We start from the raw sequence: 25,446 nt of genomic DNA on the forward strand, positions 1-25,446 counted from the left end.
CCAGACAGTAAGTCAGTGGAAAATCATGGGAAAAGTTGTGTAGTGTATTCATTGTAAAGCATATCAGGTCAAAAGAATGATTTATTCAATTTTCTTGAGTTCAATTCACTCACTTCAGAGGAAAGTGGTTGAGATAACAGCTCATTGGATTGGAAGATCAGTGAACTACTTTTGATCTGTTCCTCACAAAAAGGTACCATATGGCTTTTAAAGATTTGAAAAAGATAGCACACGAGTTGTACGGACTACAAGAATGATACTTATTAAATATTTTAATAATAATAATTTTAAAAGAACAAAAATCGCATGTAATCACAAAAAGTAAGAAAGACTACGGAAACATGAGGGACACCAGATTTCTGACCAGACTTTTTACAACCAAAGACTTACATGAACTCATGAACTCTGAAGCTTGTGAAACATTGGTCATTATCTAGGAATAGTTTATCATTTCTAAAGCTTTGTCCTGATTGGTTCAGAGCCTTCTGCAGCATTTTCATTACATTTCCTTATCAAAACGATGGCTTTTGGGAACCTTATGGAACAATAACAAACTGTGTGCACAGCTGACTTCAGTAAATAAAACAGCCCCATTTTTCTACCGACTGTCTCTGACAGCTTAAATTTATTACGACCGAAGTAGCACTGTAATGCAAGTGTCTACTTCCTGCAGCAAGGCTCTCTCTTCCTTTCTACTGTTCTTTCCCTTTTATTCGGTGCTTCACACATCTGTGGCTCTCATTCTCCTTTTATCAATATCTCAGAGCACCAGATACAAAAGGATGCAATAAATCAACTTGTATGGAGAACATTTATGTGCAATAGACTCTGATTTCTTTAATGGAGCCATCTTGAAAGACGCACACACATACACACACCAGACCCTCACAGTGATGGTGGGCCAGCTCGTCAATGAGCCTTGACGTGTTAAACAGTCATCTGGAGTCAGCAACAATGTGGGTGCTGCACCACTAGGGAATGATAAAAAGTTGAAAATGGACGTCAGTGCCAGATGAACAATTTAAAAGACAGATACAACCTCATAAGAACTGATACATACTACTGGTTTTTCCATGCACTCCAGATTAGAGTAGGGTTTGACGGGAACATTTTCTACACCGGAAAGGGTTTTTCTTTTTATGTAGGTGTTTTATACAGCGTCACATTAAAAGACATTATACTCTTAACTGTGAGTTTGGAGTGTGAATTAAATGTGATCAGTTAAGACTTATTTTGTCCATCTTTCTTTTATATCGTCACTGATGGCTAAACTCAGAAGCAAAACATTCATAGTGTATTTTTGATTCAGAATCAATCTTATGAGCTGGATCTTTACATGATTCACTCAGAAAGACTCACAAACACACAGATCACCTGTTTAAATCAGTCTGACTGTCAGAGCGGCTAAACAATCAACATGTGACACACTCACTGAACGGTAATCTTTTACTAATCCAATATTAATCAGTTTCATGTACTTAAGGTTCATGAACTTTGAATCATGGTCTTGAGCTCCTGTATTTATAGCGCGTCAATCTAAGCATCAATCCCCAGGGAACGTATAAACTGATAGGTTTAATTATTCAAAACATTCAAAGTAAATGTATTTATATGTGTTTGTGTGTGGGGAGAAGAAAAACACTCTTTATTACGATTATAAAGAATTCTGTCGACAAAGTGATAAGTAATTTACTTTTTCTAAGCAACAAATGAAACCAAGAAATTGATTCAGTCTTCCATAATGCTTTTGTGTTTTTTTCCAAGTGCACAGGGAGTTAGGATGTTAGGATGTATAAAGAAAAATGTATTGTGGCTGGAATCTTGTTGTGCAGCATTCCATTAGGCCTGAGATCTTTGAAAAGAAAGAGTGTAGACAGAAACTGAGGAGGGAGATGGAAGAATAGATAAGGGTAGAAAGAGAAAGAGAGAGTAGTGGGATGAAAACAGGAATGCATGGTCTGCGTGTTTTCACATTTGTGTGTATTTATGTGTATCACTACTGGAAACGATGGAGGTTGTTTGTGGCCAGTTACATAAGCCGGCAAGACAAACAAAAACCCTGTTCAGAAACAGTATGAGAGAGAGAGAGATAGAGAGAGAGAGAGAGTGTGTGTGTGTGTGTTTAAGATTGAATGTGTTTGCTTTTAGTGTATGTATGAAAATTCTCTCCTCGATTCAAACCAGAAGAAAAATAGGCCTATACTGTATATAGGGGCAATATAAATTTAATAATGTAATATAATGGTAGGTTTTCTTTTTGAAAGAAATTAACTATTTTATTCAGCAAGGATGGATTAAATTAAGCAAATGTGACCGTAAAGACAATTCAAAAAATAAAAATAAAAATCGGTTTACACAAAAATATTAAGCTGCACAACTGTTTTAAACCTTAATAGAACCTTTACCATAAAATAAATATTTCTTTAAGCATCAAATCCTCATAGTAGAATGATTTCTGAAAGATCACGTGACACTGAAGACCGGTCTAATGACTGCTGAAAATTCAGCTACAATTTTATAATTGTTATTTAGATTTCAACAAAAATGTTTTATACGTTAAATAAATGTGGGATAATTAAATGAATTGAAATAAATTGTATTTAATGATCATATGATTTATGATTATTCATAAAATAATTTTGCACAGTCGTACCACCAATCCCTACACATATAATAAAAATGAAACTTCCTCTGTCTCTGCTCTTACTCTTTTTCAAAAGGTGGGCTGCACCACAACACAATGTTTTTTTAAAAAAGCCAGCAACCCCAGACCTCTAAACACCAGGCCACATAAAACCATGAGGCTCCATCACTTGAATAGGACTTGACTCTGTGTCAGTGTATTCATGTGTCTATGAGTGTATGTGGGGGCCACTGATGGGTTTGACGCCGGTCACTGTTTTAAACATTACCAGGGTCTGTGCCATCCACCCTCAGACTGGAAGAAACTAAACACTCACATCAATCATGGCTCTAGCAAAGTGCCTGCCATCTTTTTTAAGCTGTCTGAGAGGAAGTGGCAAAAAATCTCAAAGAGTGCTCGCCTCGGTTTCGAATCCAGCTGTGGTTTACCTGCCTGTCAGAATTTTTGTCTCAAAGTAGACAAAATCAAGATTAGACTTCTTATGATGGCACTAAATACTTTTTAAAAATCTTTACACCTGAAGAAATGAATTGCATTTTGACAAATATGTTTAAAATGATGTACCCTTGACTGAGATGAAGACTTCATGGTTCAAATGAGAAACAAAATGTTTTATTCTACAGTGTTAGACGGATCACAAAAAAAGGACAAAAATGTACTCCACACAACTTGTGTTAAGTCATGCATTAGCGTTCTGTGAGGAACAGACCACAATTTAAGTCTATTACGCATTATTATTTGCTGAAAATCATTCCTTCCTTTCTCGTACTACATTGGGTTTGATTGCAAAAAGTTTTGGAAAGTGAAAAATATTTATATTTGTGTTTGAGGGGGAAAAAGGTGAGTGCTGTAAATAATGACATTTATTTTTGGATTAACTCTTTAACTAGAAGCATCGACAATACCTCCGTTGTCAGGTTAAAGTTCGGTTTCTATTAATGATAATTCATTGAATATCATCAATTTTTAGTCTATTTTTTAAATTGTGGAATGAAAATAACAGAAACTAGGAAGGGGAAATACGTACCCACACAGCCCTGCCCATCCTGAGAGTCCTTGAATCCAGGGTAGCACTGGCAACTGAAGGAGCCTATTGTATTCTGACAAACACCTTGACTTCCACAGGTATTCTCATTCAGAGAACACTCATCCACATCTAAAACGAGAGAGGGAGACAATACAGAAAACTGTATTATTCTCCGAAAAGAAATGTTAGAGCTCTTTGAGTGCTAATCTGGGCAGAGATGAATGGATAACAAAGAACAAAAAAAAAAACTAAAAAAAAAAAATCACATACACTACTTTTTAAAAGTTTTTTTTACACTCTTGAAAGAAGTATCTTATGTTCATGAAGGCTGCATTTATTTGATCAAAAATACAGTGAAAACAGCAATACTGTGAATTATTACTATACATAAAATATCTGTTTTCTATTTGAATATGCTTTATTATTGATTTTATTTCTGTGATGGCAAAGATGAATTTTCAGCAGACATTGCACCAGTCTTCAGTGTCACGAGCCTTCAGAAATAATTCTAATATGCTGATTTGCTTATCATCAATGCTGAAAACAGTTGTGCTGCAGTTTTGTTTCCCCCCAGGCTTTCTTTGATGAATAGAAAGTTCAACAGAACTGCATTTGTTTGATATAGAAATCCTTTTTAACATTAAAATGTATTTACTGTCACTTTTGAGCAATTAAATGCATTCCTCTGATTCAAAGTATTAATTTTAAAAGAACAACAACAACAACAACAACAACAACAACAAAAACCTTACTGATCCCAAATTTGCCAAACAGTAGGGTATATGAACAAAAACAGTACCTGAATGTAGATATGAAGATAAAACGAGTATGAGTATGTCTGATCAGAAACATAATTGCAGTCTGCAGTGTTAATTAGAAAATGTTTAAACCACAAGAGACAAAGAAACAACTCTGATGAGAACCAGAATATGGAGATGTGCAGTACAACAATGTGAGCTGGGTGGAGCTGAGGTGGTGACCTCCCGGTTGAAGCTGGTGCATGTGGGCACTCACCGATGCAGACGCTGTGTTCGCCTCGGGAAAGGCCAGGTGGACAGGGCACCTCACATCGGTAAGAGCCCGGTGTGTTGTGACATGCCCAAACCCCACAAATAAATGTCCCCAAGTCAGCACACTCATCAATATCTGACAGACAGCACAACCGACCAATCAGCACACTAACCAGTCAACAAAGAGTTTCTTGTTGGAGGAGTGATGAAAAACCGAATTGTTTTGGATTCTAGGTTTTTACCCTGGCATGTCTGATTGGTTGGCTCCAGACGGTAGCCCACTTCACAATGGCATATGTATGAGCCCTCTGTATTTGAACAGGTACCATTTACACATCTGCTGCCATCCACACATTCATCTACATCTGAAAGAGCCAGGGCACACACAAACACACTGATTTGGAGTAGGTCATTTTATGTAATATGTTTTCTTTGTCTAGACATTCAGCTCAAATGCTTCCTTCTCCCCATTTTACTGCTGGACGGGGCATTTAAAACAACTCTGGCACCTCACTGGGCCCCAAGAGCACATACACACATCCCACCAGAGGAAAAATAACATTGGCTCGTATGTAAAACCCATTAGACACACAATCCTTTTCTTTCTTTCACTCTTTTTCGTGCTGCCAAAGACTGGGGCTTCAGTAAAGCAACAGATTCATTTTGCATAAACATCAGATAAATATCAACACAGCACTCTGAGAATCAGGACAAACCACAGCAGGATGCGTCTATGAGAGAATGTGTGTGTACGTACCCTCACAGCCTGGTGAATCCCTGGTGGACACAAAGCCGGCATCACACTCGCACAGGAACGAACCCTCTGTGTTCAGACACTTTCCATTGGGGACGCACATTTGTGTCTCATCCTCACACTCATCAACATCTACAAGATTCGAGGGATGAAATCAGTAACAGTATTCCAAGCAGTGTGCTGCGAAGTTTGGTTTAAGATGATCACCCAGAATGGCCAAGCTGGACTAGCTAGTCTCCTAGCAAGTTGGACTTTAGCTGGACTTCAGCTGGTTTTCTCTTCTTATCAGCTGAAAAGTCCCCAAAAAATATCCTAAAACCAATCAACTGAGCAGCTAAATGCTGGGTTTCTTTCAGCAGGACTCTGAAAGAATCCAGGTGCATTAAGAACACAGAAAATTCACAAAAGGCACATTATACATACTACATACTGTAGAAACGGTAAGAGTTGTATGATAGTATGCTATTCTAGAACACAGCCCCTGTATGTATGTGTTTGTAAGCTGAATTGTCTCACCATGGCAGCTGGTGCCGTTGACTTGTCTATATCCCTGTGGGCAGTTGCACTGGTAAGATCCCAAGATATTGACGCACTGTCCCACACTATCACAGGTCTGAGGTAACTCCAAACACTCATCCACATCTGCAAACAGCAGAATATTTCAAAACTGCAGACAGAATCAATCCCAGGTGCCTTTAATATGAATACACGATTACACATACAGTAACACACATATGCACGCTCGTACCGTTACATTGGTCTCCTGTGGATGACAATATAAAGCCAGGCTCACAGTTGCAGATAAATGACCCCTCTGTATTCTGACAGTGACCTTGGATGCACACGCTGTCATCCTGGCATTCGTCGATATCTGACATGCACACACAAAATTCCAGTTTGCTCACTTGCATTTTATGATTTTGTTTAACCTGTTTGTTTAACAATCCCAGTGATTAAATTCACAATGCTTTCATAACTCACACCAAAAGCCATGCTTTGCAAGAGGCTGAGCAATTTACAAACCTAATTAAACTAATCGTAAAAACAAAATAACAAAACACAAAATGAAAATAAAAAGACAAAGATAAAATAAATAAATCACTTAAAAGTTGGAGAGGCTTATCTGTCATTGTTAGACGGGATCGAGACCAAAGAAATATTTGAAAAATACCAAAAGCTGCTGAACTTTGAATGGAGAGTACCTATGCAGGCCTTGCTGTCAAGAGTGAGCAAGAACCCTTCATCACACGTGCAAATGAAATAGCCCTCCCGATTGAAGCACTGACCATGAGCGCATACTTCTTCATCCAAACACTCATTTATATCTGCACAGAGAAGGTCACGCACAAAATACATCTGAAGACGGGTCACATTTATAAAGCCCACCTCATTTTTCTAAAAAGCAGCTGTGCTAAACACATATCATTGTATATATATGGGCTCCTTACCAACACATTGGCCATTTCTCCCTTCAAACCCCTCCGGACAAGGAGAACACATGAAAGAGCCCAGAGTGTTATAGCAGAGACCGGACGGACACACTCTCCCATCCTGACATTCATCGGTATCTACATAGACACAAGCAGAAATGAACATACTGATTCAAAATCAAATTTGAATTCATGATATCCATGCAGCAGTGTACTTGTGCCAGCTGCGAAGGTTTGATTAGGGGGGTCTGTTGTAATGGATAGGTGTTATTGCTGCCCCACTGTGAGGAGAACAGGAAACAAACGATTTGTGCAAGAAAGTTTGGTGCAAGAAAGCTACTTTTGTTCTCCATCTCCATCTTTTGTTCCGCTACATCTTTATTAATGAAGTTACACAAAGAAAAGCATCTTAACTGTGAAACCATTCCGATAGCGATGCCATGATGTGTGATGGCAAAATGCCTTTTTTCTTCTACATGTGCAACCATCCATTTGCCTTAATAACTGCTTCCAAGGGCTGCCTAAGAGACTTCATCTCTGCACTGAATGGATGTGTTAGAGCAGTTAGTGTGAAAACACATCACCTAATCACATCCACAACAGATTTTTAAAGAGCTTTACATTAAAGCAGACAGCTGTATTTACAATGACATATTTTCAACACTTAAAACAACGTTCTTTGACTTACAAGGTCACGTATTGAGGTTTAAGCTCCCATAACAAATTTCCAACCTATCTAGAACTAGAATTCAATAACCACGAATTTACAAAGAAGCCTGGAGGCTGTAGTTTGGCGGTGTTATGGGCACACTGATGTGCTCAAATGAAAGATGTAGATGTGAATCTGGCTTGTGATTGCATTTCTGCTTATAAAAAGTGGTCTTCAGGCATAATCAAAGAGTAAAATCAATCTCCTAGATCAAAAAATAAATAATTTCTGTCTCATAGACTGGGCTTGAGCAAACAAACAACTGCATTAAAGAGCTGACGCTCCCCATTCCACAGCAGTTTAACAAATTCCCAATTGCGGCATTAAGGTGGAATACATTCCTAAATGTGTAACTGTTGTGAAACTTAAAGAAACCAGTTAACCAGAGAAACCCATGTGCTGGCCGTATCAGTTTAAATGGATGTAATGAGTAACTCTGGGCAGAAGTTTCCGGATATCTGGATTTCCTAATATGAGAAGACGTGTTTTCCAAGTACCATGAACATTTCCTCATCTGCAGCAGTGCTGAGGTATTTGGGTGACTCGGTTGAGGGTACGATAATAGCTCTCTTCTTCCTCCACAAACCTCAAAGTGTGTCACTGGGAGGTGGATTCTACCTTGTCTGCAAACCCTGAAAACCAGCTAATGACACACACACAGGATGTGTTTGGAGTTGAGAAAGAGACAGAGCTGTGCCTGTATTTAGACAAACACATTGCGGTTCAAGACCAAAAGTAGACTTCATGTGAGTGTTGATCTGTCTGGAACAAAATAAGAGCCAAGAAAGTGGACAGGTAATGGCTCCAAATGGACCATGTTCTTCTTTTCTAACATGCCCACAAAATAAATCATTGATAATAAAAGATTCTTAAAAGAAAGAGCTAAAGAAATTGAATAGGAAATATATGTACCAGTCAAACATGAACCCTACTCTGTTAGTTTGTGCATATGAGTTTATATGGGACAGTCTTGTAATTACCGGAGCAGCTGGTGCCCTTCTCTTTAGGCATGAAGCCAGGCTCACACGCACACAGGAATCCGCCTGGAGTGTTCTGACAGTGACCATTAGCACATAAACTTGGACTCTCTGCACACTCGTCGACATCTGCCAAAAATAATCATCAGTTTATTAATGGATTTGTCTTTACAGGACGTATAAGACACAAATTCCAATTTGAATCCAGTGTTTTCATAGCATATAATTTCCCGAGATACCATTTTCTGGATTTAGAAGCATAGAAGTCTTATAGATATTAAGGCATAGATTAAAAATGGTGTCTAAAAATGAAGTGAAAATTTGTAAAATTGTATATAAATGGTCATTTTTTTTAATTATTACTTTATTTCTACATAGAAACAAACACTGTAATCACTAAATGTTTGGTTATGCTATTTTGATTGTTAGATCCTTAGACCTTATCAGACGTCGTTGCCAAGCGTCCAGCGGCAACAAGTAAACACAGCTCCGTTTCACACTGAACAAACTTACACTGGAGCAGGTTTCATAACCCCAGGTAAAAAGCAGTGCTAACACCACCTTTAAACTTGGTTAAACCTTGGTTAAAAGTGGTGTGTAGAATGATGATAACCCGGGGTTAAGCACACTGTGAAATGCTGTAATGTGGGTTTTCATTTAAGTTTTCATCCCTTTTCAAGGTTCCTTGTCACACAAACTCTTCCCATTTAGTCAATGACTATCAAATGTATGTATAATGGATTTATGGATGCATTACATAAGCAAAACAGCCGCTGTACTGAATGAAAGAGAGACAGTTCTTGGTAATGGTAATTGATGTAGAGATCAGCAAGATTAGTAGTTTAACCTTTGAACTCTCACCTACACACGTGGTGTCCTCACTGTCTATTCTATAGCCGTCATCACAGATGCACTTGTAGCTGTCAATAGTGTTATAACAGATTCCTGCAGCACATATATCAGGTCTCACTTGACACTCGTCGATCTCTATGAAGAGAAGGAAAAAAAAAGAACAAGGTCATTTTTTGCAGTGTAGGCAATCACTTATTGGATGCAGACATTTAGTCTACATTTAGCAGCTTTGGTATGAATGTTTCTTTCTTTGAGGGGAGGAAAGAATGGCTTTTTGAAAGAGAAGTATAGATATTGAATGGACAGAGAGGATTTTTTAGCATTTAAATGATTGATTTTAGCTATTGGTGCATCAATATTAAATTATTTATATAAAATAGTACTTTTCTGGCCAGATCATTTATATAATTATAGACTTATCAGTAATATTTTGCATCCCAAATATACATTTCATGGATGGGTTGATGGATGGATTCACCTGCCAGCTGTGTTGGGGAGATGTCCTGACTTTCTATGGAGGGTGGAAGTGCCACAGGAGCGGGTGGTGACACCTTCTCCACCACTTCTGGAGAGTGACAGGGAATGGGGCAACATAGGAAGAGAAAGAAAAGAGATTTCGAACTTTCCACAATCTGCTTAGAGGTCCTGCTACATGCCATGGACCAGATTTTTTACAAAACTAATAATTAACATTTGCATGATCTCTCTCAATACGACAAACAAAAACTGAACATATCGAACATCTGGCGCCACAGTGGCAGACGACAGACCAACCCATCGCCATCTGGGTGTGTTAGTTAGGCCACTTACACACATCTGAAAGGAACTGTTTTATCCCAATTTAAACAGTATCAATCCAATCACAAAGACTTCTTCAGGAGATATGCATAAACTAGTGGGTCAACTATAAAAGCGAATGAGGTGAAGAGGTGTTTATGGGGATATGCGAGTACAAGTGGGACTGAGACCTGAGAGGGCAGGCTCCATCATGATTGTAGACACCCCGGGTGACAGCTGGGCCTGTTCGGGCTGTACTACTGACCTATCAACACTCATGTGGGTATAAAGCTCCTTCAAACAAATAAGAAACAAATGACACACAGTGATCGACTGATCCAAAAGAGATACAGCAAATTTATTGGCAACTAAAGCAAAGGAATGAGCAATTCAGTCTGCTTATGCTCTGACAGCATGGTGCATTAAATTGGGCAGAACTGTAAATATTTTGGGCCCTGTCCCAAATGGCACATTTGATGTATACTTGCAGTCATGCAATGTCTAAGTCCACAATACTCTGTCACTTTAGGTTTCGGAGGCAAGTTGGCACTGATACAGAATATTTTCTGACAGTCTACGTAGAATTATATCAACAAAGTGTGGAATTGGGTCGCAAGGGCTAAAGGTGGCAATTGGGACAGAGTCTTTAAAGTTGAGTGGAAAAAAGCAAGATGCAACCTCTCAACTGCTGCCCTCTTCTCTCTCTCTTTCTCTCTCACACAGACTCACACATACTAAACAACACATGCCTTCTTAAATTAAGTCCTGGGAAGAGAGTTAAACCATAAAAATATAAATAATTGTATAACAAAATTGGGTTTCCTCAGATTGCCACACTGGAGAACCTCCAGACAACTTTTGAAGGTCCCTCAAATAACTTTCGGTAAATATTAGAATAGAACCTCAAGGGGTTACTGGAGGAACTAATGACATACTCTGGATATCTTGAAGGAACTTATGGGTTCATAAACTTTTTAGAGACATGTAGGTTCAAACCAACTAAACACTGCATGCCTAGACCAATCTTGAAGAGTAATACAAGTTTGTATCGTTTTGGACGACCAAATCATAAATATAATTTTTTTTTCAAAACTGCAACTTAAAACTGCTCTTTTCTAAATGATAATGTTGTCTAATTAAACACACCCACACACATACACACAAAGCAAAGGACACACACTGACACATAACACATCTGTAGGAGCAGAATGCAGAGCACACAGAGTGGTCATGCAGCAGTGATGACATGATGATGTCATGCTTTGAATGTCAAGTTTGGCTGCTATTCTGCGGAGCTGCATTGAGGTTTGTGTGAAAGCATCAGCATCAGCATCAGCTGTGCAGCATATTTAGCAGATCTTTACTGCTGAATCAAACCCAACCTACCTGCTGGGGAACTGTGGGCACTACAAGAGTCCATTATGTCATATAAAAACACAAAAATAAATTGAGTCATACAAAGGTTTGAAACAAATAATCATACATTTGCAAATTCAGTAAAATAGTGCTGCCAGCTATGCATCTGAATTCACCCCAAAGATACACACACACACACACACATATATATAGACTGTCCACATACTTCTGGTCACATGGTTTATAAAAGGGTGAACTTCAGTGGACCATGTTTAGTTCCAGAGCAACTTTAAAACACGGTCTCCAAGCAACAGGACAAAACTTGATAAAGCCCAAGGACAAATACTTTCTCTCTGAACCTGGCCCACCTCCACCACAATTTTCAGCAGTGCAATGCTTTTATGGGCTGCTTTTGCAGAGAGGCTATAAAAATCAGTTCATTTTGTTGGAGAGTAGTGAAAGGAGAAAATATGATGCGATGCACTGATCTTCTGGATTCAGCTTTGACATTGGTTTTGCAAGGTGGAAGCAATGCTAATGACTCTCTCCCTCTGCCAAAGAGAGAACAGTCCTGTGTTCACTTTCTATAGGAACAACAGAGGCTTGGCTACATTTTGGATCTCAGTCTTCTCCGGACCGGTGCCAAGTCTCATTCCATTGCATGGTGCCAAGTGTGCACGTGATGACATTTAAAAGAGAAGAAAAGAAGGACAGGGAAGAGGGTGAAAGAATTCTTGCTGGTGTAGCCATTGTTTATATTCATCTCTCCTTCATAAAATGCATCCAGGCAGACTATCACTGGAAATAAACCTTGCATTACATACTCAAATCTGGAAGGTTTCCATAATATAAATATTAAACATGAGGCAAACCAAACAAAATGTCCGCATATTCACATTATTCAGAGCAGCTTAAATGTCATTCATAGTCCTGTGTGGCTAATAACTCCTATGACTCACCAGGTAGCTGCCTCTCTGTAATGCTGAGAGCTTCCACGGGCTGCTGCAGGGTGGGGAAGGGCAAAGGAGGATCCACAGGCACTTGGTGTCTGATGGTGAGCTTGCTCTGCCCGTGACCGTCTGTCTGGCTCTGTCCATTAGGAGGTTTGGGCTTGTAAATGTACGGTGCGGTTACATGGTAACCCATTCCTCCAGGACAGATGTCTTTAAATGCAGCTATGAGAAAAAAAAATGCTCAACAACATGTTCTCACACACAAATCTATCTATCTACATATCTATCTATCTATCTATCTATCTATCTATCTATCTATCTATCTATCTATCTATCTATCTATCTATCTATCTATCTATCTATCTATCTATCTATCTATCTATCTATCTATCTATCTATCTATCTATCTATCTATCTATCTATCTGACTGTTTGTTTCCTTTCACCTGTCCATTTATCTGATGGTCTGTTTTAATGATATTGATTAAAAATGTCATTCATTTAAATGAACAATGACCGTAATTCTTCTTCAAACAAAGCAGCCCTAACAAATCACAAAGAAATGTACAAAAAAGGCAAAAATCAACAAATTTCGCAGACCTCACAGGAAGGCCAATACAAAGGTTAGAATTGTACAGAAAACGCCAAAATCTACAGCAGAACTAACAAAAACTGAGTGTTGGCATGTAAAAGCATCTACATAGCGGAGCTGTGGAACACGCATGCAAACCACAATGAAGTGGAGGACTGAGAGGAAATGATACCAGGAGAACAGGTGGGGCCGACAAGGGGTGTGTCTCAGGTAGCTTACCTGTTCCAGGTAGGGGGCAGCGGTCACAATGAGGACCCCAGGCCTTCCCCACACTACAACAGCATAACTGTTTACTCAGCTGAGTGGACACAGGGTGCAAGCACTGCTTCCCCGAACTGACCAATCGGAAGCAAGCACCCTTCTCCTCACGAAGAGCAGGTGTTTCGGCTGGTTACCGTGGAGACAGAAGGAGGGAGGGAGCAGTGTGCATGGTGTATGACACAAACATGGAAGAGAGAGAAAGAACAACAGAAGAGAAAAGAGATTCCCTTCACCTCGTGTTCCATCTATGCATGACTACAATGCCAAAACAAATGAACACATTAATACAAAGAGCGTGTATGAAAAAACTGATATTGTTTTTCAGATGCAAGATAGACAAGAACATGGGACAAGAATACAACTACCAAAGTGCAAAGAGGTCCGTTAAGCAAAAAAACATGCAAGAAAGGTTATATATAAGGGTTAATACATCACGAAGCACAACATAAGTACATAAATGTATATTTATTTTAAAAAAAACAAAATTTTATTTATAATAAATATTTCTGAAGAATGTAACACTGTGGAGTAATGGCTGCTGAAAAATTAGCTTTGCCATAGAAATAAAATACATTTTTAAGATATATTAAAAGTTATTTAAAATAGTAAATTATACGATATTACTGTTTCCCCATTTTTCTGATCAAATACAGTAAATACAGCCTTGGAGAGCATAAACATTTAAAAAGGTTTGAACGGTAATGTACATATATATCTATATACAGTATGTCTTTCTATATATGATATATTTCTATATGTTTAATTACTAGTGTATGAGAATAAAAATGATTGTGTCATGTAACAAAGTAAACCAATGTCCTCGGGTAAATGTTATATAATAACATATATATAATACTCTATAAAGAATTGTCGATGTGTGTACTGCTTTCTTGCATATAAATGTTTTACTTTAATAAAGCACCAATTCTGAGTTTAGATGTACAATTAAACATTTTCATATTGCAGATAACATCAGATTTGTGTTGACCAACCTTATACTGTCAGCCAAAACACACTGTATACATAAGCAAAAAACCAAAGGCTAAAATCACAGAGAAAGCTTGAGCAAATATGTGCCCCATTGACCGACTGCACGACTGATACCAGCACATTTCAACTTCGCTGTTATATGTTCATGCCTGAAGAGCAGAGAACCACTTACTCATGTGACAGCCACAGTTCATGTTAGTAGCCATCATGCTGCTAGCTTGACTAATCAGCAAGTGTTACTGCTACAAACTGAAGTGATTAGCTGCATTGAATCCATTTACATTCGAGTAGGTAAACATGGAGGACAGCAGGGACATGCCAAAGTCATCAGCCAGCAAATTAAGCTGGAGAAGAGAAGAGAAGAGAAGAGAAGAGAAGAGAAGAGAAGAGAAGAGAAGAGAAGAGAAGAGAAGAGAAGAGAAGAGAAGAGAAGAGAAGAGACTTACGGAAGCAGGTGGTCAGGGTGGGGTCAGGCACAAAGCCTGGGTTGCAGATACACCTGTAGCTGCCCATGGTGTTTATGCAGTTTCCATTGGGACAAACTCCTTGAATATGGCACTCATCAATATCTGAGGGTGATAACAGATATAAGAAGATTTTTTTTTTCTTGTTTTAACGTGTAAACAATTAATTGTTAGATTAATGCTTAAAACAAGAAACCCATCATCTCTGTAAGAAACAGTCAGAAAAGGAAAACACACACACACACACACACACACACTGAATGCAAGGGTGTGGGCAGTCATCATTCCCAGCAACTTAGATTGGGACACAGATCCAACACATTTCCTAATGCAATGCTAATGTGTTCATGATGACAGTGATGCTCATGGAGAGAGGGCATATACTCAGTCCCTCAAGCATCCTAACATCTGCACAGGAACACAGACTGGCCCAGAGAAGCTGTCACTCAAAGCAATGACATCATTGTGTCAAGAAAACTAAAATGTTCTATACAAAATACAGCTTATGCCCTGCAAATCAGCATGGTGATGGATTCATAAAGAATAAAGAAAGGGAAAAAGATAATATACAAAATGTATATGGATAAAAGCAAAAAAAGAATCAGTTATTGAAGTATTCCATAAATGCAGGAAAGTTTCCAAGGTTTTGTGGGAACCTCAGGTGGTGTTATCAGGAAAGTGATAAGTTAATTTTCTCTGATTGCTAAAGAAGTGTTGTAAACTATACTAAGAGAACAGCCCATGCTAAAATTTGCATCAATATATTTAGGTAAATGAAACCTCTTAGTGATCTGAGGCCTGTTTATTACATCTGAGACACATTTCAATCATCAAACCTATCTAGGCTATGATCTTCATACCTTCTAACAACGCCTCATGCTAATGCTGTGAAGAAATTAAAGGAGCACTATAAAATGTAATGGTACTTTTGAGAAATTTAGAGTTCTGTAGTGATCTTAAGATGGCACCCATAATGATCACATGACCAGCGACTATGTTTTGCAGATCATAAATATAACATTTTTTAAAACTTTAAAAATGACAACTACTAATTATATTTGTCTTATTTGATAGTTTACCTGAGACTAAGTTACTGACTAAGAAACTAAGTTTTTTGACCAAGTAACAGTTTATTTTATTTATTTTTTATTAATTGCACTTAAGTATGTCTCAAAGTTGCCCAGATCTACCAGCCTCCAAACCGCCAGAGCGCCTGATGCCAGGACACACACTGGGCACTTCCCCGACACAGCCTGCTTCACTTTTAGCTGCGGTTCAGCTCTGGGTTTGGCAGACTGTGGTGGCTGCTAACAGCAGATGTGTTTGGCTGGAGGTGTGTGGAGAAATAGAGACTGAAAGACAAATAGGTAACAAAGGATGCAAAGCCTTGATATAGAATATCTTAGCACATACTGCTAAAAAAATTTTATAGCCTGAATGCACTGTACTGTAAGTTGTTTTAGATAAAAGCGTCTGCTAAATGCATTAATGTTAATGTAAATAATATGGATACATAGACTACAATTAAAAACACACACACAAAAAAAAACATACACTGACATTAAAAAGTTTGGGGTCATTACGATTTGTTTTACAGAAATCAATACTTGTATTGAATAAGGATGCATGATACTGATCAAAAGTGGCAGTAAAGATATGTCTAATGTTATACAGGATTTCGGTTTTGATTAAATGCCGTTCTTTTAAGCTTTCTATTCGTCAAAGAATCTTGAAAAACAAAGCAGCACAACCCTTTACAACACTGATAATATTAAATCTTCCTATTAGCCTATTAGAATGATTTCTGAAGGATCATATTATAATATTTCTCTTTTTACTGAAATTTAGATCAAATAAATACACCCTTGGTGACTATAAGATAACTCTTTCAAGATTTAAAAATCTTACCAACCCCAAACTTTTGAATGGTTGTGAAACTAAGAGAAGGTTTAGCAATTTTATAGTTAATAACAGAAATACTGTGGGCTTGTTATACTGAGCTTTGAATTTTGAATCCCCATCCAACATTTGTCTTTAAAAAGAAGTATTATTAACATGCTAAACTAGAGTTTACATAGCCAAGGCATAAATTAACAATACATGACTGCATGAGCTTTACTTGAGCTTTACTGCATGAGCTTTACTTGACTGCTGGCTCTGATTTGTTGGATCTTTTGCTATTACATTACATTCAACTTCAACAAGAGTAGAAAGACCTATCAAAGATGTCACCTGTCTCTCGTCTTAACACTGTAAGAAAGTCTTCTCTGAGATAGATCTGGGACACTGTTTTAAAATGGCAATTTAATAAAAGGAACAGTAGATGGTGTATGTCGCCAGTTGTAAAATGCAGAGGCCAGTGTGTGTGTGTGTGTGTGTGTGTTGAATTAGTACTGTATGTGACAATGATACATACACTTATGCATTTTTATCAAAACCATCACAATTGATGCATAACTAAATAAACACACAAAAAATGTAGAACAACAAACATACATTCACAGCAAAAACAGAAAAAAACAAGATAAACATTTATGCATGCATGACAAGCAGATGCAAGCAGAAACAAGCCATGGCTCTTACCGATACAGCGAGTGGCATTCAACCTCTTATAGCCTAGAGGACATTCAATCAAAGGAATCGCTGTGGAGGAGAGAGAGAGAGAGAGGAGATGGAGGGAAAAACAGCACATTTAGATACAGCTCTAAAGACAAACATTCTCCTACAGCAAATTTAAGAAAACCTTTGGTGTAGTTAAAACACGTCTTACCAAAATTTGTAACTAAAATAGCTTTAAGTCCACTGTAACTATTACAGTAATTTATTATGATTGATAACCAGCATATGTTCCAAAGTACCACAGTTTCTGTGAATCCATAATAATTCGTATTTTGTATGAGTTCAAACAGTACATACATACATACCTAAACACATACATATAAATATAATAAATAAATAAATAACTTACCATTAAATTACTTAATTTGGGATGGGCACTATTTTTTTTGTTTATTTGTTTTTCAAAGAAGTTTTTTATACTCACAAAGGCCGCATTTAATTACAGTAATACTGTGAAATATTTCTACAATTTAAAAAGGCTGTTTTCTATTTGTATATATATATATATATATATATATATATATATATATATATATATATATATATATATATATATATATATATATATATATATATATATTAAAAACAATTTGATGGAAAAGCTGAATTTTCAGCAGCCATGAATTGAAAGTTTAAAAGATCAATTTAGAAATCATTCAAGTGAATGCATCCTTGTTCCGTAAAAGTCTTAATTTCATAATTTCTTAAATCAATTCACACAGGAAACTAGCAGGCTATAAAGCAGTGCAAATCACTCAGGATTCAGAGTGAGCACTGTTCTGCATCCACACACATATCATTAATCACTCTATATAGAATGTTGTTAAATACACCATTGACTCTGAGCTCATAAATTAAAAAAAGATAAAATGCAAGCAAAAACACTGTACACGGCTCTGTAGTGGTTTGTTTCAGGGGAGGCCTTGCGACTGGAAACTCGTAACAGCTACAGGGTTTACTTCCCTCTCATTCTCATAGGTAATGACCGTAATAAATTACATAAATAGAACAGAGAGAGAGACAGAATGACTCATTTGGAAGAGAACAGAATGGCATATGCACTTCTAGGGGTCATAGTTTGAGCCTGCTTCAGAAATAAAGGGGACTGAACTCCAGACTTGTTTACATCTTCATTACCCCAACACTTAGGTTCAGTTACTGCTATTTCCACTTCTATTTCCATTCAGTGCCAGCTGATGTCCTAGTAAGTGTTCGCCTACAGCTGCTGCGAACAGACCTCAGAGACAGCGGTAATGTCACATCAACTTCACATCTCTCATGGCTATATTGAATCGTCCCTCCAAAACGGAGTAAACATTTACATAAAATGAAAAGAAAAAGTGTGAGATGAATAAGGAATAACATTTTAATTGGCATTTAAAGATTGAAACAACAATCCTTAAATATTTAAACACTCACAATCTCACGTTTGTTTTGGCGATGTCCGCAAGGTTTAAATCATGTTATTTCTAGGAATGCACAGAATGCAGGGACTCCCATATATAGGCAGAGAATTTCAGAAACATCTACGGACATACCGCGAAGAAAAAGAGAGCGAGAGGGGTGGTACGCTAACATTTTCCTGTATGGACTTCAGAGGAGTGACTAAGCATAGATGAATCACGACTGTATGAGTAAATGCGTGTGTGTATGTGAGGGACCATTACTAAAGCTGGAGTGTGTGCCAGGTGAGTCAGCATGTCAGTAAGTTCAACACAGCGCGTGTAACCAAATACTTTACAGCTTTCTCTTTCCTTTGCCCACTCATTACGCACTTGTCTTTTCTCTGTGGAATGCATCCCTTCCCTCTCATTCTCGCTGTGATATTAGGACCATGTGTCTGTTGAGTCACAGCCACTTGGAGGTTTGACATCAAATGGTTTTCAAAAAATATCCTCATAGTCTCTTTTAGTTAGTGAGAAATCAAGGCTAGGAACTCTTGATGAATCATTACTTTCCCGCTCATTTCGGACTACACTACTGTGGTATACTGTGTACGATACTAGTGCAAGTGTTTCATCTCAAAGGAGTCCCAGGCATACTGATGTTTAATGGAGTGTCTCACTCTGAACATACACTAGGTTGTTTTAATCATCCTCGTATTTCAATTAACATGATAATTTAAGACAAGTGTGAATTTGTGTGTGAGGGTGAGACAGATGTTTGTGTGGTATAAAGTAAAACAGATGTTTAAAAAAAAAGACAGCTGAATGGTTGTGTGAGGGTGCGACAGGTGGTTTTAATCATAAAAATGAGCTATATTATTTTCTACATGAAGAAGAGTCTTTGAGGGTGAGACATACAGTATTTTTGTTCATGAAAATGAGACAGATGTGTAAAAGTGAAGCGAAAAGCAAAAAAAATACAAAATAAAAAAATTCAAGTTCAAAAATAATGAACCAAAAACAGATGCAGAATATGTCATTCAACACTCAATTGTGCTAGGAGGAGCAGGAAACAGGGAAAATGTAGCATACCCAGGGCCTCGAGACCTATTTATGTGTGTGTGATTTTTTGTTAAAATAAAGCCGATAATTTTCTGTGAGATGGACATTTTGTTTGTTAGAGTCAGACAGTATCTTACATGTTTTCCTGGGGCATTTTTGGCATTTGTGGAATCCCCATGATGTGCCCACCATCCCACAACAGGCATCTTGTTTAGACAGGCCAGGCAGAGCTTTCCCACACTACAACACAATAAAACACAATCACATCCAGTAAATTAAGGAAAGAAAAAGAATGAGTGAGAGAAAAAAAAATCTAGACCATTCACAACACACAAACACACATAATTCTGCTCACACACAACTCTTGATGCCAGTTCTTTCTGATCAACACTGTTATCTCTCCCTTGAATTAATCTAATTTGCTGAACCAGGCCAAAACGAACAATTATCTGTGAGACGGCGATGATACACGACTCAAACAACCTGATAACACGCTCCTCTCTGCTGACATAAAAAGACAAAGTCACAAATTAAGTCTGAATGGTTGCAAAAACAGTCACGGCACTTTCCAATTAGAGTAAACAAACAAGACTGAGGTGAACTTAATAATAATAACTTGATAAACTAACAGCTATAGAAGTACAACTGGATGTTCTTTTATACTGGAGGCAGGTACTGAGTCAAGATTCTTTTGAGAATCATTCTTTTTTGTATTTCATCTGCAGTTTTTTTTTCTTGAGAGACAGATGTTCCCTTGAGCACCACAATGTTCTGGTGGGAATCTAATCTAACTATTCATTTTGTCTTATGCTCTCCTTCTTGATCATCCGATGATAGCTGAAAATGAGTAATTTTAAAAGACATTACAAGTGAGAGACAGAGTATAATAGTGGATGATTCACAGCTCACAGCAATAGTGAGAGAGATAAAGACAGAGATGAACAGAACAGTAAAGATACAGAAGATATTTTGAAGACTGTGTTTGTCCAAAATAGCACTGAAACCCACAGACTATCATTGTATAGACAAAAACCAAAAACCTCTTCCTCACATAAAAGCTTTATATATGAGTTAAAGGCATACAAATACTCAATGTTTCTCTGACCTGCATTCCAGCAGTCTCTTGAAAGCAACGTCCCAACTGGCTCTTAGATGTCACCGGCTGGTACTGGGGGTATGTTTGCTGGTTGGGGTAAATGACGCTGCTGTGAGTATGACCGTGTTGGATGCTCTGGCTGCTGCTGTGGTAGGTGAAGGAGTGGCTGGAGTGTGTGTTCTTCACCTGCCCATTACTATCCACCGGAGACACCTGATGGATCTGGACAGAGGCTTCTGGGGGATGCTTCACATGGACATTCACCAAACCTACAGAACAGTAACTCTTTAAGGGAGATTCACTACAAGTTCATAAAATTTCATTACAAAGTTAGCTCAGTCGACAGAATTGGTGGTGTAATGTTAAATACCAGAAAAAAATAGTTTTAGATTCAGCCCTTCTCTAAAAAACAGTGAGCCATGTACAAGTGAATGGGGACAATTTCTGGCAGGCTTAAATGCAGCAAAATGTGATAATTTTACAAAAGCACTTGGATCAATTATTCTGTTAAAAATTGTGCATGACTTAGAGCTGTTTAAATCATTTCATTTTAGAGTTTTAGGGGTTTTAGGGTTTAGGGGTTTTGGCATTGTGCTGTAATGACAATGAAGTTGTGAAACTGAATATTATTTTAAAATGAAGCAATTATTTCCACAATAAAAATCATGCTAACACATATTATTTACATATTGTAGCTATACTGAGTTTTAGCCCCACTGACTTCCATTATAATTGTCTCACTGTAAAACAGGCTTTAATTATTTAAGTTAACAAAGGACAAATTAACATTTATTTTTGTGGTAATTCAGAACCCTACAGTAGTTATTTATCTAATAACAGCAAAGCCATGCATTTCAGAATAACAAGATTCAGACAGATTTTCTACAAGTAAAAACAAAAATAAAAGTGTTACCCTGGTTTTGTCCAGTGCCATAGGTGAGGGGTAATGTGTGCGTTGAGTGGATGTGTGTCTTCTGTCCGTTTACGACAGCATGTTGCCCCTGGTGACCGTTGGGATTCGGCATTTGGCAGAATTTTCCAGTAAAGTTAGGTGGGCACTGGCACTTGTCCCGAGCGCTGCATTTTCCTCCATTCATGCAGGGCAAGTGGCAAACAACTAAAACACACACACAAACAGAATACAGTTTGGTTAATCACAGGCATATCGAGTGACATTTTTCAATGTTTAGTGACAACTTCCTGTTCAGAGACCCATCACATTTAGGAGACTGACAAACATATAAACAGATGAACCAACAAAATTATCAACAAACTTTAGTTTTGTCCTGTGTCTGTGCAAGTGTTTGCTTGTGGGACAATGTGTGTGTGTGCTAAAATGCTTCACAGAAAATCGGTTTAGGAATTTTTGTGGTGGCATGTAATGAGAGTTTTATGTGACATCACGTTGAAGGACCTTTCTGCCATGAAACATCTTTAACTTTCTCTCTGCCTTGCTCAATTGAGATTTTAGATCACATTCGGCTCAGTAATAACACTATCAAAATGATAAATGGATTTAATTATCCCACAGCTGAAGTAAATAAATGTTTTGGGGCTTGATATTTTACGGATATACAGTATGTTTGTGTTGTGGTATAGGGAATTCCTTCAAAACATTTAAATGAGGTGAACTTCATTCTCCTGTCGTGATATTCTTTAAAAACTTTCCCAAACCGAAAGCCACATAATATATTTAACCATCATAAACTCATCACGCTAAATACTCACTAAAACAACAAGGCTGTCCTAACATCATTCCCTCCCAGCACAACATGATATAATTTCCTCTCAAACCACATATACCTCCTGTGGCCAGACGCACAGTCCACTGTCTGCAGATACCATAATTCACGATTAAAGGCAGGATAGACGGCTCACTTGGCTATCTAAATGAGGACATATCATAGTCTTCTATTATTTTTGTATACATTTTCACACTTTATTTTTTGTTCATGAAGCATGATTGAATTTTTCCAAATGAGGGAAACCCCAAATGTCTCCAAAGAGAGGTTTTGTCATATTTAACTCTCTTCCAGGGACAATATTTTGTTCAGTATACATACATAACAAAATATTTCCTAAATGTATGACTGAAGCTAAGTCTAATCAACTCTAAATGGGCTTTCAATTTATTTTTCTTATTTTGCTCTTTCTGATGATTTTATCACATAATCCAAATGTTCACAATTAATGTTTTTTTGCCAAGTGTACCATATACCCGCACTAATATATGATTTTACCCAGGCAGCATAAAATATCGATTCTATTAACACAATGGGCTTTCATCACTAGCAATACAAATGGCTTTACTGTGACTTTTGATCAACTTAATGCGCCCTTGCTGAATACTTTAATACTAAGCCCATACTTTTGTAATAGTAGTGTATGATGTTCAGTTGTTTATACTCCGACAACAGCACTCTGAACTTCAAATTACAACAAGACACACACATACACACACACATACACACACACACACACACACCAACTAATCAAAAAATCTAGTAAGACTTTCTGACAGCATGTAAATGTTGATGAAAAAAAAAAAAAAGGCCAGCAACCCACAGTCCTTAAACAGATGGAATAACATTTTCCTGCAAACCTTAACGCCTCTGCTTGTACAGACAGGCTCAGTGGCAGCTCCATGGGGATGACTGTCAAAACACCCAACACTACTGCGTCCAACAGCGTCTTCAGGTGAGACATATACACATAAACATTCTCTGGGGATGAACATTCAAATCAAGTTGGAGCAGTCTGGGCTACACTGAGGAATTTTAGAAGTGTAGTAATACGTTACTATCTTCAGAACCACCATAAAAAATAAGCACACAGCTACATATTGATTATCTGTGATAATGTTTTAGTGGTCTTTTGATCTATTTGACAGTCAAAACCTAGAGCTGATCAATATGACGGTCTCTATGTGTGCATGGAGTAACGATAAAAAGAAAAACAAAATCCATCAAAAAATGTCTTTTTGCCAATTTTGATACTTTGCCCGGATGACAATAAACTGTATGCTACATGTGCAAGGTTTTGTGAAGTTAATGCATTGATGTGAGTGACTCAATGTTTTTTAATGCATTTCACAAATTTGACATTAAAGCAATCTAAATTATAGAGAAATTGAAATCAGATGGGATATTTAACCAAAACCCTAACATTCATGAGAAAAGCATAACAGTGTTTAAATACTCAGGTACACTACCATTCAAAAGTTTTGAGAATCAGTATTTATTTTTCATTTGTTTTTTACATTTTTAAAAAAACCTTTGAATGGTAATATATGGGGAAAGGTATATTTAATATGAGATAAGTCAAACTACTGAATCTATTGACAGCTCTCGTTTCATTTATCATTTGCCTGACATTGTTTATTTGTTTCTTTAAGGTATCGATTTAGCATCAACACTAAGGTACAAGAAGTTGGTTCAGAGTACCGCAGCTAAAATCCTGGTATTGATCCAACTCTAATGTGTGAGTGTGCGTCTCCTTTCTCCACGATGCTGGAGCTCAGCCTGGGATCTTTCCTCCCAGCTGCATCTGGATCAGAGCTGACAGAACACTCTGTGTTCCTTATAAGGCCACACACTCACCCACTCCAGACGTTCATCTCATTCAGACAAACAGCTTGCAGGAGAGAGAGAGAGAGAGAGAGAGACAGAGAGAATGACATCTTAGCACCATGCACAACTTCTGTTTATTCTGAGAGTATCTGTCTGAACACTTACTCCTCTGAGCTTTCCTGACCCTCATATATGAAATACAATTTCAACCGCTCAACTTGGAGATACTGATTACATTACAAAACCCACTGGTGAAAACAACCCCTAGCTGAATGCTACACTTTTGACCACAAAGTATTTGGATTCAAAAGTAACCCTTATGTAACAACTGTGTGTATAAATTGTGTCTATTGTTTCATTCTTGACCCCAATGCAAGTCACAAAGTAACTACTTGCTACTTGCAAAGTAACTTCTTCCACCAACATTGGGCCATAAAGATCAGTGGACCAAGAAGTACTTTTTGACTTCACTTAAACAGGATGAGTGTTTCCTAAACTATTTTTGTCTTGTACTTCCAAAGCCCCATTGACTAGAAATTTGCTCTTATTAATTCATATTATTGTTTAGCAATAATATTAATACTTATACAAAAATATATATAAAAAAATTATATCAAAAAACATCTCCCATGAGTAAATACATTACAATTTGTGGAAATGTTGATAAAAAGTTAACAAAAAAGTAACAATGACTGTACCACAGCCAAATTAAATTCTTTCCAAATAGCCCTGATTGGGAAACACCAGATTACGCAACTAAGAAGTGTGTGAAGAACCCAGACTGCTCTGTCTCTATTCAGGAGGCTGAGCGAGGCACCAAATGAACACCAACCAGCTGAGCCGGAGGGCAGAAGATGTTCTGCTGTGTCATAACCACATGCTCTCGATCCATTCTGAGCCCTTATTGTGAAATATAATTG

At 37.6% G+C, this 25,446-nt stretch overlaps 1 protein-coding gene across 4 annotated transcripts in view; it reads right to left on the minus strand.

The window, feature by feature from the left end:
* The window catches only part of LOC113113694 (latent-transforming growth factor beta-binding protein 1), a 72,590-nt gene that overhangs the window by 11,201 nt on the left and 35,943 nt on the right, over positions 1 to 25,446 (minus strand). For 2 of the 4 annotated variants that reach the window (XM_026280094.1, XM_026280092.1), the window contains exons 6-23: positions 21,871 to 22,074; positions 20,967 to 21,226; positions 19,999 to 20,101; positions 17,379 to 17,438; positions 14,778 to 14,900; positions 13,300 to 13,467; positions 12,496 to 12,711; positions 11,567 to 11,586; positions 10,372 to 10,474; positions 9,882 to 9,968; positions 9,413 to 9,538; positions 8,555 to 8,680; positions 6,884 to 7,003; positions 6,638 to 6,760; positions 6,184 to 6,306; positions 5,952 to 6,077; positions 5,439 to 5,567; positions 3,672 to 3,800 (exon numbers count right to left, since the gene is read on the minus strand). In XM_026280094.1, coding sequence (XP_026135879.1) covers positions 3,672 to 3,800; positions 5,439 to 5,567; positions 5,952 to 6,077; positions 6,184 to 6,306; positions 6,638 to 6,760; positions 6,884 to 7,003; positions 8,555 to 8,680; positions 9,413 to 9,538; positions 9,882 to 9,968; positions 10,372 to 10,474; positions 11,567 to 11,586; positions 12,496 to 12,711; positions 13,300 to 13,467; positions 14,778 to 14,900; positions 17,379 to 17,438; positions 19,999 to 20,101; positions 20,967 to 21,226; positions 21,871 to 22,074 — 2,346 coding nt within the window. The remainder of the gene's footprint in view (positions 1 to 3,671; positions 3,801 to 5,438; positions 5,568 to 5,951; positions 6,078 to 6,183; positions 6,307 to 6,637; positions 6,761 to 6,883; positions 7,004 to 8,554; positions 8,681 to 9,412; positions 9,539 to 9,881; positions 9,969 to 10,371; positions 10,475 to 11,566; positions 11,587 to 12,495; positions 12,712 to 13,299; positions 13,468 to 14,777; positions 14,901 to 17,378; positions 17,439 to 19,998; positions 20,102 to 20,966; positions 21,227 to 21,870; positions 22,075 to 25,446) is intronic. The other 2 variants (XM_026280095.1, XM_026280093.1) reach the window with 2 other exon arrangements.

Source organism: Carassius auratus, chromosome 14 (assembly GCF_003368295.1).
Source record: "Carassius auratus strain Wakin chromosome 14, ASM336829v1, whole genome shotgun sequence".
In the NCBI taxonomy this organism is placed as follows: domain Eukaryota; kingdom Metazoa; phylum Chordata; class Actinopteri; order Cypriniformes; family Cyprinidae; genus Carassius; species Carassius auratus.